Genomic DNA, 19,465 nt, shown 5'->3' with positions numbered 1-19,465 from the left:
CACCTACTCCACGGGTCACCTCCTCCATAAAGCCTCAACGCCTCCCCACCCACCTTCCTGACTCCTCCAAGACACCCTGGCAACCAGAGGGCCCGTCCCTCTGTGAGCTCGTGAGGCAGGGATCTGAGCCTCTGCTGGGAAGCTTCATTTCTAGGTTTCCATAGTTGACTCTGCCAACGTGCCTTCCCTCCGCTGTATTAAGCTGCACATTGCGTACAGGGACCAAGCCTCCCAACCATCCTTGTTTCTTCAGCACCTGAGACAGCACCTAAATACGGGGACCCACAAGTTTTCACCATGGTCCTAAGTAACTAATGTTAAGTAATTTAAAATGACTACAGCACCCCCTTTCAAAGCACTAACACATACATCACATTTTTTTAAAGATCTCTACCCACGCCCCCATCAAACATTTAACATTTTCTAACACTTAAAGGGCAAACAGCTGAATGGAAAGAAATCACAGCGCACCAGAACTCACTGCCCAAAAAGACTCTAGAAAGGTCAGGCTTTTTACTACACTCAGAGTTCAAAGAAGAGATGTATCAACTTTCACTAATGCTAAAAAGATGGCTCATTTTAAATCTGGAAGGAAACACAACCACCAAAATTTTGGACTCTTTAAAAGACGAGCAAATACCTCTTCAGGCCCAGGAGCAGCCTGGGGGGCAGTAACCTCCTCTAACTCATCTTCAGCAACACAGTCTTCCTGCTCTGGCAGCCCCGGCTGCCCGCAGGCCTGCAAGTACTCTTCATCCTAACAGCCATTAAAGAGAAAATAGGGTTTTCTCATAGAGCTTTGGGTTTTTAAAAGCACTTTTCATCATGACTCATGCTTAATTATTTTAGCAGCTTTTACTATGACAATCGCCTGACTAGGCAGAAAGCGCCCCGCACAAACACAGGACGTGCCCTCCCCTGTGTTCAAGAGAACAGAGGGCGGTATGCTGGCCCGGCCGCTGAGGTTAGTGGCATAGCTGCTTCAAACCCAAGCGCCCTGACAATTAGCGCAACTTAAAACAAGCACGAAGGAAAAGTCCTCTTAAAAAGGGCGTGCATATGCTCACACAGCGCAGCTCAGCGGCAGCAAGGGGGCCGAGATCATGCCAAACCCGAACCAGCAACAGAAGGCAACAAAAGTATGAACCATTCAATTCAACACAAGAGCTTTATCAGCAATCACATTAGAATCTGTTTCTCCGTCAGTCCATGCCTTGACTTAGAGGGGTGACTCCCGCTTCGTAGGAAATGTAAGGGGCACGTCAGCAGGCAGGCGTCCCTTGAAGGGCATATGGAGGGAGGCAGATGAGCTGTCTAAAGACCACTCAAGAGAAAGAAGGGCTTCTACAGACAGCACTAACAAGGAACAAGGACATCTGATCCTCCGCAGGGAGCTGAACTTCCCAGCGGCCCTGGTCACTGGCTGAAATCACCGTGGGTGGCACGGACAGAGTCTGAACATGCTACCGCGGGGCAGACAAGGGCCGCACCTCGAACGCCCAAGGAAAGCAGCTGCATTCAAGGTGACAAACCATCTTACATCCCACAAATGTCTCTGAAGACTATGTGAACACACTGCATTTTACTCTCGAGAAGAAACTGTTCGCATCCTATCAAGAAGAGAAACCGCCACTACCCTCAAGTCACTGACAGCACAACTGTCAGATTTCAGAGGAGGCCCGACGGCACTACTCAAAATTTCCAGGTAACGTACAATGGAGCACAGTCTGTGTCGCTGGATTCGCACCAGGAAACAACAACCTGCTACCCTTCACATAAATTATCGATATGAAATTGTTTTTACAGAACAGCGTTTTAAGAAATCTCAATCCATGTTCATTTCAAAGGTTCTAAATGGATTATGCTTAAAAGTATAAATCACCCAACAATTTTCTAGTATTTTGTTAAATAAAAAAGCGATATAAATCTTTTCTTAATACGAGAGTACAAGTTTTTAAATCAAATCCCAAATCACTCTCGAGAACAGCAATGGTGAAATGATAAAACCTAAGGAACGTCTTACTACTGAGCGTGACAGGAGAGAACACTGAGCTGTTCCACCAACTTCTAAATGTGGACCTCACTTTCCTCATTAGTAGAAGCCCCTCCCAATTGTAAAATTCTGTGGTTTTATGACTCCACTCCCAGTTAGCCCTTCCATGTGATGTTTAGAGCGAGCCCGAAAAGACCGAATGTGCTCGTGCTCTGCATGTCACAGAGGTCAAGTCTAGCCTGGGAATTAATGCAAGTTAACAAATCCTAACTAGGACATGACATGAACCACAGTGAAATAAACCCTTTCATCAACTAAAACACCACCGGGACACACAGGTAGGCAATCTACTCCTGCATTTGTTCATCTAATCGCGAATGCACTGTGCACCACTGCCGACCTGGCGGCCCCTCGCGGCGGGGGTGGGAGAAGCATGCCGCACGGTTCAAGGCCATCTAGGTCCTCCATCCAAAGCAAAGGTAATGCCAGACTCCACCATGATAACTATGCAGAAACCAGCAATTTTAAAAACACAGGGAAGAGAGAAAAGAATGGCCACGGCTATAAATCCACAGGTAGAGGTACGGGGGGGTGAGCTGGCCCTGTTCACAGGACACTTCCCTACTTCACCTCACCTCACAGGACAGCTCCCTGTGGAAATATCAGGACACTTTCAAAAACTCTAAGCAACATTGTTCATGATTTTTTTTAAATCTTGAGTTGCCACATTTTTTTTTCTTCTTGATACCAGACTCTTAGATGACAACAAGTTGGGTAACTAAGTTGGACTTTATACAACCAGGGGCCTAAATGTAACCTCTGGTTTGACAACGGAACACAAGAGAGAGAAAGTCCTCACTTGTGAGAATTCTCTCTACAACAAGTTCTGCCAGAATGCCACGGTGGGAAATATCTCCTAGGCGGCCAGGCACATCTGTGCTGTCAAGCACTTTCCACACTGATCTGTTCCACCAAATTCTAAGTTCACAGAAGGCAGGGGCCACACTTCATGTCTCATATTTTAGCAAAATTTGTGCCCCCAGTGCCTGGACATCAGTGAAGATTTGCTGAGCTGCTGAATTTACAAGGGAAAAGGACTCACATATGACTAACCAATCATCTTATCTTACCAGCAAATAGCAGGGATAATAAAATGCTCTAACCAAGGGAATAAGTAGGTCCATTTTTAAAAGAGCTTGGCTTAATTTTTAAGTCATTTTAAATGTACAGTAACCCCACTTTCAGACAGTATACAAACACACCAGTAAACCTAACAGCCCTTGTCCACACAGTGAAGGACTTACTACTAAACCCAACTGTTACCGTTATCAAAAGAACAAGTACCCATGATGCCTGTTAGATGCTTTTATTTACCAAAACTACAAGCATTTTTCCATTAAGAGAACGCATTCAAAAAGAATCAAATCTTAATAACTACCGAGATACATAAACACAATCATGATTAGAACTAAATATTCTAAGGTTCCACATAAACAATCCTTCTCAAAATTATTCGCGTTTATATAGACGTATGACCAATGACCAAAATTCAGATTTTGACATTTTTTCTCAAAAGCACACTTCCACTGAATAAAAACATTAAGAGAATAAGGCAACGCTATTACCCCTAACTGTGCACGTCTCCACCGGGTCCTGCCCGGCAGCAGGTGACATGGCCTCTCAGTGGAATTTCAGTATCGTGAAAGCCTGAAGATTCTATGGTGACTATCACGTCCTTCCCACATAGATTTCATTAATGCTAGTTTTAAAAACAAATCTCTCTTAAGGATGAATCACTAAGACAGATGAGCAATCTTCCACTAGCACCTTTTCCTCTCTTGACAGTTCAACTTTTTAAAAAGCTACTTATCAAAACCATCTTTCTGAAATAGAAATCAGCACAATCTCTGCTTCCTGATCACAGATAACAAATTACGTGTGACATTTCCAAAACTAACCTCCAATCTCTTTATTCATGTTTAGACAGTTTTCAGTTACAAAAAAGGATGAATGAACAGGACATCAATCACTGTGGAATATTAGCACCTTAAAGATGTCTTTAGCAGGTCAATAATCTTTTCACCTTGGAAGGACTTTATCAGATCTTGTCTAAAGCCTGGATAAAAGCTCTGCATTAAGTACTTCTAACAATTGACAGTGTATCTGCACCACACAAAGCTGTTTTCTTCCTTAAGGTGCAATCCTCAAGGTCACGTTTCTGTGCAGCCTTCCAGAATGACAAAGGGGCATTACCTCCAGCCAAACAAGCTGTCAACACAAACTTTGTCATAGCTCAGATAAAGAAACTGGCAGACAGTGATAATAAGGTCTAATTTCCCTCCCTCCCGAGGGAGGGAAATAGATTTCAAATCAGTCCAGAAACCCATGCCCAGGCAGCCAGGTTATCTTCGGCCACACAAAGGAAAGAGACTCACTGTGAATTCATCAAGGGGCTCATTGATCTCGATGTCTAACACTTCATCACTGTACAGCTGCCCCTCCTCCGGCTCCTCCACATACTCGATGGGGTCCTCCGTCAGCTCAGCGCCATGGCCTTCGTACTGTCCTTCCTCCGGGTACTCGTGAGCATACAGTTCCGATCCCCCGGACTTGTGATAAACAAGCTCGTCCTCTCCTTGCTCATACTCGGACTCCTGTTCCCCAGACTGGTCGTTCGTGTTGTCAGACAGTTCAAATGACGTGACCATGCCAGATGTGGTGTTCAGACTAATGGTGACACCCTGAGAACTAAAGACAACAAAAACAAAAAGAAAGGTGCCCATCAGAGTGAAGCTCAAAATTAAGTCACTCCATGAACGAATGGTTACAGAGACTTCTAGCATGACTGCTGAAAAGCTGTCCCGGTGACAGAAAGACATACCCTCCTCCGACCCCGACTGCACAGAGCTCTGTGTGCCTGGCTAGGCCCGCAACACACCCCCCTAGGGCGCGCAGCAGCTGCACCATCGTCAGACGCAGGATTCTGGCCCAAAGGAAACAGATCAAGCAGATGGGGAAACAAGTCTGACTGGCAAAACTCTAGGACTGAAAACAAACAGACTGTATTTCATTCTAAATTCCAGGGTAAAAAGGATGGGAACTATTTTCCAAGATACCGAAGTAAAAATGCCAGTATTACTCTAGAAACAGAAAATCACACAAAAAAAGGAGAAGGAAATAAACCACAAGACTCTTAATGATAGAGAACAAACTGAGGGTTGAGGGAGGGGGGTGGGTGGGGGATGGGCTAGCTGGGTGACAGGTACTAAAGGACGGACTTGTTCTGCTGAGCACTGGGTGCTGTATGGAAGTAATGAATTACTGAATTCTACTCCTGAAACCAATATAGTACTGCATGTTAACTAAAATTTAAAAAAACAGAAATTTAAAAATAAAAGATATACAAACTGTTAAAAAAAAAAAAAGGAAGAAAAAAGAAAGAAAATTACAGATGGAATTTTAAGAACAATCTGTTCTTTTTAAATCTCTTATGTAAATTATAAATTTAAAAAATCAAAATATTAAAAATGTGTGTGAAAATATGTCAGTGTTCAAACAAATAAAATTTGCACTAGTCACAACTTCAAAAAAATCAGTTTATAATTTGGGTAAAAGAACACAGAGGGGTTTTAAAACCTCAAAAAAAAAAAAATCAGGGTGCCTGGGTATCTCAGTCAGTTAAGCGTCCAATTCTTGCTTTTGGCTCAGGTCATGCTCTCACTGTCAGGAGACGGAGCCCCACGTCAGGCTCTGTTCTGAGCGTGGAGCTTGCTTGAGAGTCTCCCCGCTCTCCCTCTGCCCCGCCTGCACGTGTATGCACTGTCTCTCAAAAAACTAAAATAAAATAGTAAAAAAATTTTACTCAACCTATTAACTCACAACAGCTGTGTGCCAAACAGTAAGCTCCAAGACAGTACTTGGAGTGGAAAATGTGCACAGACCTGGGTGCACACATTAACAAAATACTAATCCTAACAAGAAACACAAGTATGTCACACGGACTTGAAGATATGACTTGGCTAAAAACTGCAAACTGCCACATTTGAAGGACAAACTTAACTCAAAAGATCAAACTACAATAATGATGTCACAGAACACTGCTGGGAAACTTACTGGTAGCATACACTAACTGAAAACTGCATTTCTATCCAAAACACTTACTTCCTGTTAGAAGAGCAGCCACAGGTCTGTAGCCCGATAATGAACGGCACATGTGTGTTAACGACAGAGGTCTCTTGAGGTTTTCATGATAAAGGTTTTCTCATAAAACCGGGACATCGCACTACTACAAAGTGCTCTAGATATCACTTCCCCTCTTCTAACGGAGCTTACTGCACCAGCAACAGAGACATCCGTGCTCCTGGGGACCGGATGTTCTCGTCCCCCAGAATCACATCTGCTGAATCCCCACCCCTCAGTGTGATGGTGCCTGGAGGCGGGGCCTCAGGTCAGAAGGACGGAGCTGTTCCAGGGGGACCCCAGAGAGCTCCCTCACCCTCCCACCTAGGGAGGGCCAGCGAGAAGAGACCATCTGTGAATGAGAAACTAGAAACTGGCCATGCCAGTGCCTTAACCTTGGACTTCCTGGCCCCCAGGACTTTGAGAAAGAAATTTCTGTGGTTTACGAACTACCTAGTCCACAGTGTTTTGTTAATGCAGTCAAAAAAGACTGAAGTAACTACACCCACTAAAACAATTACATTCACATAGTCAAATCAGAGTCTAAAGTCCAAAGGAATTTTCAAAATGGCAATTCTTAGTCAACAGATTATGTATAAATAAAAATGACCTAAAATAAAAACAAAAGTAGCAACATCAAACCGCAAGGACAGTACTGAGTGTGAGGCCTCTGCCTCCGTCCAAATGAAGGAGCTCAGTACACACCTTTCCTAAGCTCTCGTCATCTGCGCTCAACACAACTTACACAGGCCATCAAGTGCAAGACCAATACCTACTTACAGAAATATATTAATATCCCGCTTAAAATAATGTTAAGATATAGTATCATGTTATCAATTATATCCCATTATAATTATAAATTACAATCAGTAGCAATTTAGTTACAGACAAATTTTAATGAGCTAACATGGAATACCTGAAATTTTCTTCATCTTCATTATCACTTTGTAAAAGATCATCATTCAGCTCTTCATCTGATAAATCCGACTGATTCTAATTAAAATAAGAAATGTAATTAGTGCATGCCGCTCCCATAAAAAGACCCGTTACAAATGTGCAAAGTTACACTGGCTGGCTGTTTTCTCACCTTGTTATTAGAACCCATTCCTGCTCCGATAGAACCCGCTGAATCACATACGCACAGCTGTCTCCCCAGACACATCTCACATGCGGAGTGAGCAAGGAGAGAAACGACAAGTCTGGGGCACCAGGGGGGCTCAGTCAATTAAGGATCCAGCTTGAGCCCAGGACCTGATCTCTCAGCTCATGAGTTTGAGCCCCTCATCGGGCTCTCTGCTGTCAGCACAGAGCCCACTTCGGATCCTCTGTCCCCACCCCCACCTGCCCTGCCCCTTCCCCACTCACATGCTTTCTCTCGCAAAAATAATCTCTCTCAAAAATAAAAATTTTGGGTTTTAAGAAACAACAAGCCTAATAATCACATTTATTCTAAATCCAACGAAAAAGGAAAAGGGAAGAGTCCTTTGGGAATATCCGACAAATATTTTTTTGTATACCTTTAATATTTGACTAAATTTTATTTCACTTGTATGTGGAACTTAAGAAACAAAACAAACAGGGGTGCCTGGGTGGCTCAATCAGTTAAGCATCTGACTCTTAACTTCAGCTCAGGTCATATGAGTTCGAGTCCCACATCGGACTCTGCGCTGATGATGTACAGCCTGCTTGGCATTCCATCTCTCCTTCTCTCTGTACTACCCCTCTCTCAAAAAAATTTTTTAAAACTTTAAAAAAAGAAACAAGGGGGGAAAATGAGAGAGACAAGGAACAGACTCTTAGCTACAGTGAACACGGGGACGGCTGAGGGCCAGGGAAGCAGGTGACGGGATGCAGAGCGCACCTGCTGTGACGAACATGAGTGATGTATGCCAGTGCCGACTCACTGCACTGCACTGCACACCTGAATCTAGTATAACCCTGTATGTTAGCAGAAATTCAAATAAAAACTTAAGAAAGACTTGACTAAATTTAACAGTATCCAAAATCTGAAGGTTTTTTTAAACAAAAAAAAAAAAAGTGGAATTTTAGAAATAAGCAGATTTTAAATACCTGGATCACCAGATTGAAATGGTAAGGAAATAAAATAAAACTGGTCTGTCCAACAGAGATGACACGTGAAAACAGCATGCCTAGCCCGGGTCCCAGCCCTGCTCCTAAAAGGGCTGCGTGCTCACCACACCGGTGGGCAGAGGCACCCTAGTGTTTCAACGGCTCAGCTTTACACACCCAGGGTCGTTCCGTTACATACACACCAGTGCCTTACACTCAGGCGGGGGGGCGGGGGGGGTTCTTCACACCCTCCTTCCCTAGTCCAAGTACTTTCGTGGTACACACAAACTACTATCCCCTCAAAAGAAGCCCCTCGAACACATGCGTTATGAAAAAAAAGTAAAGACAGAGAAAAAGAAAAAGACTTAATTTTCTAAAGATGAAACCAGCAAGCAGTCTTTTCCTAACATTTTATAGCTTGTAAAAATAGCTTTTTCCAACTTGTCTATACACTCTTCATTGTAGTATTTCTGACATAAGCAAGAAAATATGAATTTCAGTAGTCCTTGCTCGTCTCAAGGAACTCTAACTAATGGCTGACACAGTAACAAGACAAAAAAAAACCTAACTCAGGCCCATAGTTTACTTGAAGGGAGGGTGGATCTGTATGAAAAAGAAATAGACTGCTTAACAGCCAAAATCAAGTTTTGCTTCGTTGCCCACAGAATCCGTCCTCCCCCAAAGGAGACGAGCCAGGCCTGCCTAAGTGCGGCTGCCCAATTTACTAAGTAAAACCACAGAAAATCTTTAAAAATTAACAATTCAGTGAAAGCCAAGTTACATTCTATAAGAGGCTGCTTCTTTGAGTTTTTTAAAATTTTAAGTACTTGTCAAAACTCCGTGAACCAATAAACAATTCACCAAACACACACAAAGTGGAATATACGCTGTGACGGGCCCTGGCGGCAACCAGCCGCTACCTGCGGGTCTGAGTGCGGTAAGTGACGCGCACGGGAGCGAGGGCCCAGCACCCACTTAGCTGGCAGAGCAGGGGCGGAGAGCTACTGCATCCCAAAGAACGGGGCCACCCGCGTGCTTCCTGAGAAGAGGGTGGAATGGCTGGAGGACTCCAGACTCTGTTCTGGGCGCTCCGCAGAGGGCAGGGCACGCCCCCCAGCCAGTGCGAGAAGGGGCAAGAAGGGGCTCGGAATGCTACGGGAGTCCCTCAGAACCAGCAGCACCCCCCCATCCGGGGGAGACAAGAGGAAAGAAAAAGCTGCGCCGGCACCCCCAGAAGGCGGATCTGAGCCTGCGGACCAGAGTCGGCCTGGGGCACGGCTGCCAAGGTACCGCAGAGCTGAAAGGGAGTCACAGGCTGGCCGGCGCCCGGGCCCCAGAGCCCCCCACGTCCCAGAGCTCCAGCTGGGCCCCACCGGCCGGCTTCATTCTGGAGTCGGCCAACCTTTCCTTTCTGTCCTAGGTTTGAAACTTGACTCTAACGGTCTCCCTTCTTGACACCAACGAACTTGTGCTTGGCTGCCCCTGTCCGTCTGACACGGCCCCGTTAGTCGGTACGTGCCTGTGCAGCCCTCCGGCCCCCCAGCCCAGGAGCCTGCCTCTCTCTCTCTCTCTCTCTCTCTCTCCCCCCCAGATGAAGCTACATCTCCCTACGTTTCGTGGGGACTTGAGTGGGGGTGACACAGTGCACCTGTAACAACGAATTCTTAACTACACACCCAGCAAAATATTCCTTCTCACTAGACACCAAACAAATACAATGTAAACTAACTAGAAGTCGCTCTTCATCTACCTGCCGGACAGAGTTTAAAGGACACGTGATGGCAGAGCTGGGAAATGGGGGGGGGGCGGCGGGGAGAGGACTGGGCAACGCCCCGATGCACACACCCTCAGGCCAGATTCTCCCGGCCCGAAACGCTCAAAGACAAGAATTTCAAAAGCACAGTAACCCGTGTACGTTAAAATATCATCATGGGGAGCCCGGGCGGCTCCGTCAGGCGTCTAACGCTTGATCTCAGCTCAGGTCATGATCTCACAGGGCCCTGGCCGGGCTCTGCGGCGAAAGCACAAGGCCTTGCTTGGATTTCTCTCTTCTCGAAATAAACTTTTATACACACACACACACGCGCGCACACACACACACACACACACACACACACACTATGCTAATGTCTGAGACTCACTTCAAAATAATTCAGGAAGCGGAGTGGGCAACGCCGAAGCAACCGCCTTGCCCTGAAGCCCGCAGAGCCAGACGCCCGCGCAGGCAGGTACCTGCTACTCGGCTCCCCTGTCTTTCACACGTGCTTCCCAGTGCTCAGGAAAAGCTGGGCTTATTTTGAAGTCACAGCAGTGAGCCAGAAACCACCTCAGTGAACGGAGGAACGGCTGTATACGCTACAGCGTGCACACACAAAACCATTACGTGGCCATCATAAAATGAGACCCGCTGAAGGACAAGGGGAACATGCCAAGGACACGATGCTAAATTAAAAAGCAGGGTCTTCGTAGATAATATTAAGTTATGCTTCAAAACATATGGAAAACAATATAAGAAACATGGCAAAATGTCAGCCATTGGGGCTTATATCTATTTTTTTCATTATTTCTTTTTCAATACATTTGCGCTCTTGGATTCCTACAAGGTACACCGCTAGGAAAGGAGAGAGTACATACGCTGTTCCAAAGTAAACTTCCAAACCGGCCGAAATGGAGGAGGGCCCTGCTACTGAGACAGAAAGCATCCGGCTGCCACCCTCACGCATTCCTCCTCCATCAGAAAGGAGACCGAGGGGTGCCCAGGTGGCTCAGTTGGTTAAGCATCCGACTTCAGCTCAGGTCATGGTCTTGCCTTGTTCAGGGGTTCGAGCCCACAGTGGGCTTGGGCAGAGCCCATTTCCAATCCTCTGTCTCTCTCTCTCTCTCTCTCTCTGCCCCTCCCTTGTGCATGAGCTCTCTCTCTCAAAAATAAACATTAACAAAAAGACAAAAACAAAGGAGACCGAGTCATACAAATTAACTAATCCAATAAGATAAAGTGAGACTACACCCCCAGAATGGTCAACATTACTATCCACACCAAATAACACTTTTCCATCTTTATTGAAGAGACCAGACCAAACTTCTCATCAGATGGAGACAAATGATGGGGGAACCAAAAGCAGTTTTTAGGGCTGGTAGGACCTCCTGATAGAAACACAGGGCAAACGGGGCGCCTGGGTGGTTAAGCGTCCAACTTCGGCTCAGGTCATGATCTCATGATTCGAGGGTTCGAGCCCCACGTAGGGCTCTGTGCTGACAGCTCAGAGCCTGGAGCCTGTTTCGGATTCTGTGTCTCCTTCTCTCTCGGACCCTCCCCTGTTCATGCTGTCTCTCTCTCTCTCTCTCTCTCTCAGATATAAATAAAAAAAACAATTAAAAAAAAAAAAAGAAACACATCCTGGCTAGCCCAAGGATGGAAATCCAATTTCACGTAAAAAATACCTTACTACATCTAAATATTTTCACATCCAATTAGTATTATTCTCTCAAGTATCTGAAATAATTACAAAGGAAAAAACGTGTTTTTACATTAAGGTGGTGAACTCCCAAGTACAGTAAGAGCATTTCAAAGATGTGGAAATTAATTCACTGAGTCTGAAAGAAAACAGTAGCACTTTTTCTCTGTGACCATGACACACTTTTTCTCTGTGACCATGACACAGCAAGCACAGGAGCCCAAGTCACACCCTGAGGCCAGAGCCTGAGACTCTCAAACATGGATGGGCTGAGGCACAATCTCACTGGTTTTTCACTTCCAATATTTTGATTTTTCCCCATTTACTTACATCGGATCATGTGGATTTATAGTAACTACATTAATTCTTACTTAGAGTTACAGGTGATGAGAGCCACTTAAATGAGGAAAAGTTGAGGTAGACTGAAGCCAGGCAACTTGTAGGCCAATAATGCAGTAAGAAACAGGACAGAGAAAGGAAAGTGGCTTTAAAAGAATCCTACAACAAATTCACATAAGAGCAAAAAAGCTAATAATGCAACATAATAAGTTACAAGAAAATGGCAACACTGTTACTTTCTTCTAGAAGATCTTCATCTACTATACTATAAATGAGTATAAAAAGAAAATATAATCAATCAGATCTGATATATCAAATAACGTGACTTTATCACTTAAAAGTATAATGAGCTTATTTACATGTAAGAACAATGGACAATTAGAAGCCACCACAATCTTAAAACTTTAAAAAACTAAGCACAGGGCGCGTGGATGGCTCAAGTTAGCATCTGACTTCAGCTCAGGTCATAATCCCATGGTTCGTGAGTTCAAACCCCGTATCACAGCTCCAGGTTGGAGCTCAGCGTGGAGACTGCTTGGGATTCTTTCTCTCCTCAATCTGTCCCTCTCCCACTTGTGCCCGCTCTCAAAATAAATTTTAAAAAAAAAACTGAGCATAAAAAACTACCTTGATATTTAGAAAGAACAGCCAAGTGTTTTTAATTCTTAATAAATTCTTAAAAATTTAGCATTTCTGGGGCACATGGGTGACTCAGTCAGTTAAGCATCCAACTTCAACTCAGGTGATTATCTCAGGGTTCATGTGCAGACAGCTCAGAGCCAGGAGCCTGCTTTGGATTCTGTGTCTCCCTCTCTCTGCCCCTCCCCTGCTCACATTCCAGGTCTCTCTCTCTCTCTCTCAAAAATAAATATTCAAAAAAAAAAAGAGAATTCAAATCACACCACGTGGATGTGCATGCAGCCCCCGGCAGCGCACTCCACGCAGGAGACGGCCCCCTCTGTGCTAAGCGCAGTGAAGCACCTGCAGGTGGGTTTCCACGAGACCTTGACTGCTTACCTTTTTGCCAGACAGCAAGTCTTCTCCAAGTAAGTCATCTTCGAGTTCACTGGGGAGAAAAAAACAGGCAGCTCAGTGCATTACCCCTACAGCGTGCAGGTCTGCAGGTCACTGGGAGACTAGCTGTGACTTGGGGCGGGGGCACTGTCCCATGCAGGTCGCTATGCCTTCCTGTCCCTTCCCTAGTAATGAAAACGTCCGTCCAAATACGAGGGCACCTGTGGTCTCTTCAGAGCGGGGCGGGGGGGGGGGGGCCCTCTGCAGGAGGCGGCTCCCACAGACCTGGGTCCCCCGGGTTTCAGGTCAGCGGGAGGTGTGCACTTGCCGGACCTGCTTCGTAAGCCGGAAAGGAAGACTAAAACAGGGAGCACCTGGGCCTTTCCCTGCCTTAAAAACACCTACGACGAAGTAAGAAAAGACGCCCAACATTATTAACCAGGAAAATTAAACGCAGACCAGAGAGCCCATCTGAGGCTCACAGCACTGCAGCAACCGAAGAGCCGCGGAGGGCGATGCTGACGAGCACGCACGAGGAAGCCACGGCGACTGCGAGCGCGCTCGGACGCTCTCGGTGAGCGTGGCACGCTCCCAAGGGACTGGCACGGTTAGCTCAGAAAGCTTTACTAGACCCGAAAGCTAAAGATGCTCCCCGCGGCATGGGTTTTGCTGGTCGGCTGGCTGGTGGAGAAGACAGCCACCCCTGAATCACATTCTGGGTTCTGGGGAACCCACGGTCTACAGAACAAATGCCTTTTAAGGACAACATCTAGAAGGAGAAAATCAGACTGCATTTCTTAGGTGCAAATGCACCAATGTTCTTATTAGGGCTGTTACTCTTTTGTATCAGCACTCTGGTTACAAATTTCTGTAAGTTCTGTAGGTTTTAAGCATTATTTTACCCAAAAACCGTGTTTACTGCAATGTGCTACTTTGCAGAACAGCAGGATACCAAGAATGCAGGAGTTACTACAGGAACGGGTGTTTCTATGTACTTTTAGAACTAGAAACAACTCGAGAAATCCTTTCACTCATGCACTGAACACCTTTTTTGTTATCTCAGGTGACCCTGTATAAATCCTTTACCTTCATATTATAGATGAAGAAAACAGGGCCAAGCAATTAAACAACCTGCCCGACATCACCCAGCAACGGGAGACCCGGGACAAGAGCTGGCCCGCGGGGACTGTCGCCGGCCTGTGTGACTAGACAGATGTGACAGAGAACCACCGCACTCCCTCCGACACTCCCACAGACCACTTAGTCGCCTCTCAGACACGACGTCTGCATGTCTGTGCTACAGTCACGCTCTCTGGGTGACAAAAACACGGGCCCCAGTCACAACACTGACAAGAACACACTTGAGAACTGATTCTAGACCAAAACATACATACACTCGCCCCTCTGAAGCCAAGCCTCCCGCTAGGCCGTCGCTCTGACAAAATGAAAGGTGACACGCTCTGCCTAGGGGACACTGAGAATGCCTAAAACCATAATACAAAAAGGAGCTGGTAATTATACAAACAAAAATCTAGAAACTACCCGTACCTTCTGCTAACAAAAGATGTAATATGGAAGGAAATCGGTCTATTTTTCCTAAACAAAAGCATTTTTAAAAAGATAAAGGAAAACTGACAGTTATAAATGAGTGGAGAGTACACAGATGGAAAATAGTTGCTTCCATGACTAACAAAGACAACGGCGTGAAATAAGAAAGCAGGATGGGAGACAGAAGGATTAAGCCCACACGACCACAACAGACACAAATTATAGCTCGAGAAGTCATGAAATCAATATATTCCGTGCCAGGAGCCATGTGGTTCCCATGTATCAGCTTTCTCGCTGACATAACAACCCCACTACATAGATGTTTATATCATCCCCCAGTTTTTTAAATGTGAAAACAAAGACAATGAGATGTTAAATCATCGGCTCAAGGTCACCCAGCTAGGAAGTGGTGACATCAGTAGGTGAACCGAGACGGCCTAGCTCTGGAGTCCAAATCCTATCCACTAACACACCTCCACCTCCACCAAAAGTAAGTGCATTTCCCTACTGTCATCAAGTAGGATCCTTACAAAAGATGTACACAAAAAGAAGGAAATTTATAAAATACAAAGCACTACCAAAATTACACCGTCACCAAAAGCAGTGAACCAGCAAGAGCGCCAAGCCCAGTCAATCCTTTCAGAGAGATGCTCTTTATCGCTGCGGCCGGGGGACCAGGGGGCCAGCAGGACGCGCAAGGGTCAGTCCTCCTACTGCCAGGAAGCCCGCGGCCGCAGACGAGAGCAGGGGCGGCACGGCCACAGGGCAGGGAGGCCCGTCTGGGCACGGCCCCGAAGGCCAGCCTTTGTGGGAGTGCTTCCCGTGCAAAGTGCAACGTGCTGGGAAAGTAGAGGCTGAAGGCCAACAGGCAAATTCTGCCGTCAGGAAGTGCATCAGCGTCCAGCTGATCGGGAACGGCAAAATCATCACAGCCTTTGTACCCAAAGATGGTTGGTCGAATTTTATCAAGGAAAATGATGCGGTTCCAGTTGCAGGATCTGGTCACAAAGATCATGCTATCGGTGACATTCCTAGAGTTCGCTTTAAGGTCGTCAAAGTAGCCAATGTCTCTCTTTTGGCCTCATTCAAAGGCAAGAGCAAGAGCCTAGGTTTTGATGATGAAAACATGACAATAATAAAGTTTCATATACCGAAAAACTAGGACTAAAACACCGAAGAGACAAGCAGTTGCGCCCCCACCGACAATGGCAGCTGTGTGGGCAAAGGAGAGGAGCACAGGGCTGGGTAGGGAGGGGCCTGCCTTCAACCTCCAGACTCCCTCGGGCTCTCACCAATCATCACTCTCACAGTGTTTCCTATAAAAGATTAGAGACAATCAGCTCTTGGAGAGCAGGTATTCTTTTCTATTAAATGAGCAGGGTGCTTGGGTGGCTCAGTTAAGCAGCCGGTTCAGGCTGTGACCTCACGGTTCGGGAGGTGGAGCCCCGCGTCGGGCCCCCTGCACAGAGCCTGCTCAGGGTCCTCTGTCATCTCTCTCTCATGCTCGCTCGCTCTCTTAAAACCAAACGCAAAAAGGAACCTAATAAGTAGGTGTACGCTGAAAGATATTTTAAGAAACAAGTATTCTGAAGTCAGCCACTTGGCCGCAGCCTTTCCAAACCAGAAGTAAGGGAGGACAAGCAGTGCGCTATCTGGGCGCCTCCTCGCTCCAGGCCACGCCCCTCCCGCAGCTGCCCCCTCAGGTACTGGAGGGCTTCTCTGCGAAGGCGCGTGCAGGCTCTCCTGCCTTTGCTCCTTGGCCCAGGGGACGGCCCAACGGACTATTACAAAGCAGGAGAGGAAGCACCCCTCCCTCACATGTGCACAACCCAGCCCCGCCCGCGGCTAAGCACCGCAACCCCAAGCGGGCTCTAGGGGCCCCCTCTTCCCCATCAGGCCCGCTGCTACTCCCCGCACACCTCCCCAACTCAGGCTGCTTCTTTAACCCTCTCTGTAAAAGCCTCTTCAATCCAATGAGCTTCAGTTGAAGCCTTGAGAATGTGGTCTTTCTCCTGCACGGATACAGACTGATACAAGCACATCGTTGAAAAAGACTTAAATACTTCAAGTGTTGATTCAACAATGACATCACGTTCTTCCAAATATTTACCATTAATGCGACATGGCAGCAAGAGCTGATCGTAACAATTTCTGACTCACTCTTCCCCTTAACTTCCAAAGTTCTCCCTCCATCATCCACAGTACGTGGAAGAGGCTGTCCTATGCTTTTAAAGAAGGAAAGAAATACACATGATGCAGAAGCTCTGGACACAAACGCACACTGAGAACGAGCGAGGAGAGGAACTCGTTCATAAACGGCGCTGGGACAGCCGCCAGTCACCCCAGGGAGAACAAGAAGTGACGCCCTGTCCCAGAGCCGAGCCACAAGCTGATTCCCTCACGGCAGAGAGCCGGCTGACATCGGGACAACTGACGGTCCCCCTGAACAGACACTGAGCAAGTCAATATCAATGAAAACGGTAACTGCAGTGGATTAACACATACATGCAGCACTTCACTCTGTAGGCTGAAAATGATTCAGAAACAAAACCCCCCTTTGATGCTAAGGAACTGGCCCAATATTCTGAAAACTGCTAAATAAAAGTTAAGAATCAAGGGGCGCCTGGGTGGCTTAGTCGGTTAAGCATCCGACTTTCGCTCAGGTCATGAACTCACAGTTCGTGGGTCTGAGCCCTGCGTCGGGCTCTGCGCTGACAGCTTTCTCAGAGCCTGGAACCTGTTTCAGATTCTGTCTGTCTGTCTCTCTCACTCTCTGCTCCTCCCTGCTCATGCAGTCTCTCTCAAAAATAAATAACATTAAAAAACTGCTTTAAATAAATAAACAAAAGCCATACAGGCTTACACACAGATTATCCATTTGATTTTATTACTTATAAAAATCTACTTGAACGCTGCTGTTTGAGGGAACACAGGTCACAGCCTGAGAGAAGGGATCCCTAAGCACAAAAAATAAATCTCAGAAAGTATAACCAATCCCTAAAATCAGTAAGGAAAAGACGAACGACCCACGGGAAAAATATACACAGACAGGGCTAGACAGCTGGCAGAGGGAAAAATCCAAGTGGTAAGTAAACTACTAAAATATACCTTATACTTTACTCAGCTCCCCACCACCATCCTGTAAACAAAGCTGGTTATCAGCATTTCTGCAGGGGCAACTCTGTACAGGAGGTTCTGCTGCGGCTCTGCCCACGGCCACTGAAGAACACTCACTGTGACCCAGGCTCTAAGCGTGCACCGTGTACACTGTGCAGTGCAGACTGCGCTGGAAGTGTTCTGGGGCGTCGCAGGCTTCCAACGGCAATCAGGTTTCTTGTGACTGCAGAGCACCGTCGCCCTTCTCAGTTCAGACCCATTTACCTTTATACTAACCTTTCTGACTCCAGCCATAAGGTAAGGTTTTGTTTCCAACACAGTGTTTAAGACAGTAGGAAATGTGTAGAGAATAATCCTCATTCGAGAACCCCACCCCCAGACTAAGCCCCGTATACTTCTCAAGTCACGTCCGTCTCCTCCTAGAGCAGCTCGCCAGAAGTGATCACTAGAGGGACATGACACTTGTCACCACTACGAATACTTTAAATACTTCTAGACCATGTGAGTTCCTAAAGACAGTTTCATCTTTGCTACTAATCCAAGAAATAAACATTTAAATTATACATAATACTATTTTACACATATTAAATTGGCAAAGATGTTACAGTCTGACCAAATCTGGGTAGGATACAGAAGGAAAGGACTCGGGCACACGACCCCTCCAATAACAGCTCTGGGCGTCCACCGATCGATACCATCACCGCATATAAACACAGAGAGGGAAGACAACAGGCCTGAACAGGGGCCCAGCGGAAAGCTCCCCGCCCTCGCCGGGGCCCAGCAGGGACAGGCCCCCGCACGGCCCGGAAGCCCGCACCGTGCCGCACCTGTCCCAGTCGTCGTCCGCAGCTCTTCTTCTCCACGACCGCTCTGCACCCGGCTTATCAAACTGGTCAAAGTCATCATCTGTGAAAGAGAAGCCACAAAAGTCAGTCTTACTAAATTAACACAGACACACATATTCAAATACTGATGGTCCCTGACTTAACAATGGCTTAACTTCTATTTTCAACTTCACAACGGTGCAAAAGCAATACGCAGTCCATAAAAGCCACACTTCAAATTCTGAATCTGAGTCTTTTCCCAAGCTAGCAAGCAACATGCAGCCCGAAGCTTTCTCTCATGATGCTGGGCAGGGAAGGGCAGCAGCAGCAGCTCCCAGGAGCCACGGGATCAGGAGGATAAGCCAGCAAGGGAGTAACCACCATCTGTACCCAGACTGTTCTGTGTCACTTTCGGTACAGTATCCAATACACTACATACACTGGTCAACACTTTATTATAAAATAGGTTTTGTGTCACGTGATTTTGCCCAACTGCAGGTCATGTGAACGTGTGAGCACATTTAACGTAAGCCAGGCTAAGCCATAATGGTAAGTTAGGTATATTAAACGCATTTTCAAATTAACAATATTTTCACCTTATGACAGGCTTATCAGGACATAAGCCCATCGTAAGTTGAGGAAGATCTGTACTGAACCAACTTGTTTCTTTCAAGGACTCCTGAAATGACATTTTAGGATGTAGAAGTTCTGGCTCTCTGTTCCCCCGTTTGTCAGAAGGCCACTTCTTGTGCAGTGAGCGCTGCACCCCTGAGACACAACAGTGAAGGTCTACATGTCCCACTGATTCTGCCCAGGGCAAGTTCAACGCACAGTCAAGGCTAAGAAGGGGGAAACTCGCCCTCAATGGAAAGCCCATCTCCATCGTCTGGGAGCGAGATCCTGTCAACATGAAGTGGGGTGGCTGC

General features: G+C 46.4%; 1 protein-coding gene across 2 annotated transcripts in view; it reads right to left on the bottom strand.

Annotated features, from left to right (window-relative positions):
- Positions 1 to 19,465, bottom strand: part of RBM33 (RNA binding motif protein 33) — a 118,373-nt gene that overhangs the window by 81,184 nt on the left and 17,724 nt on the right. For both annotated transcript variants that reach the window (XM_039230666.1, XM_039230667.1), the window contains exons 2-5: positions 18,543 to 18,621; positions 13,054 to 13,102; positions 7,089 to 7,165; positions 4,429 to 4,741 (exon numbers count right to left, since the gene is read on the bottom strand). In XM_039230666.1, coding sequence (XP_039086597.1) covers positions 4,429 to 4,741; positions 7,089 to 7,165; positions 13,054 to 13,102; positions 18,543 to 18,621 — 518 coding nt within the window. The remainder of the gene's footprint in view (positions 1 to 4,428; positions 4,742 to 7,088; positions 7,166 to 13,053; positions 13,103 to 18,542; positions 18,622 to 19,465) is intronic.

Source organism: Hyaena hyaena, unplaced genomic scaffold (genome assembly GCF_003009895.1).
Source record: "Hyaena hyaena isolate Hyena2069 unplaced genomic scaffold, ASM300989v1 scaffold_50, whole genome shotgun sequence".
NCBI lineage: Eukaryota > Metazoa > Chordata > Mammalia > Carnivora > Hyaenidae > Hyaena > Hyaena hyaena.
This window is presented reverse-complemented; position numbering and strand designations above follow the sequence as displayed.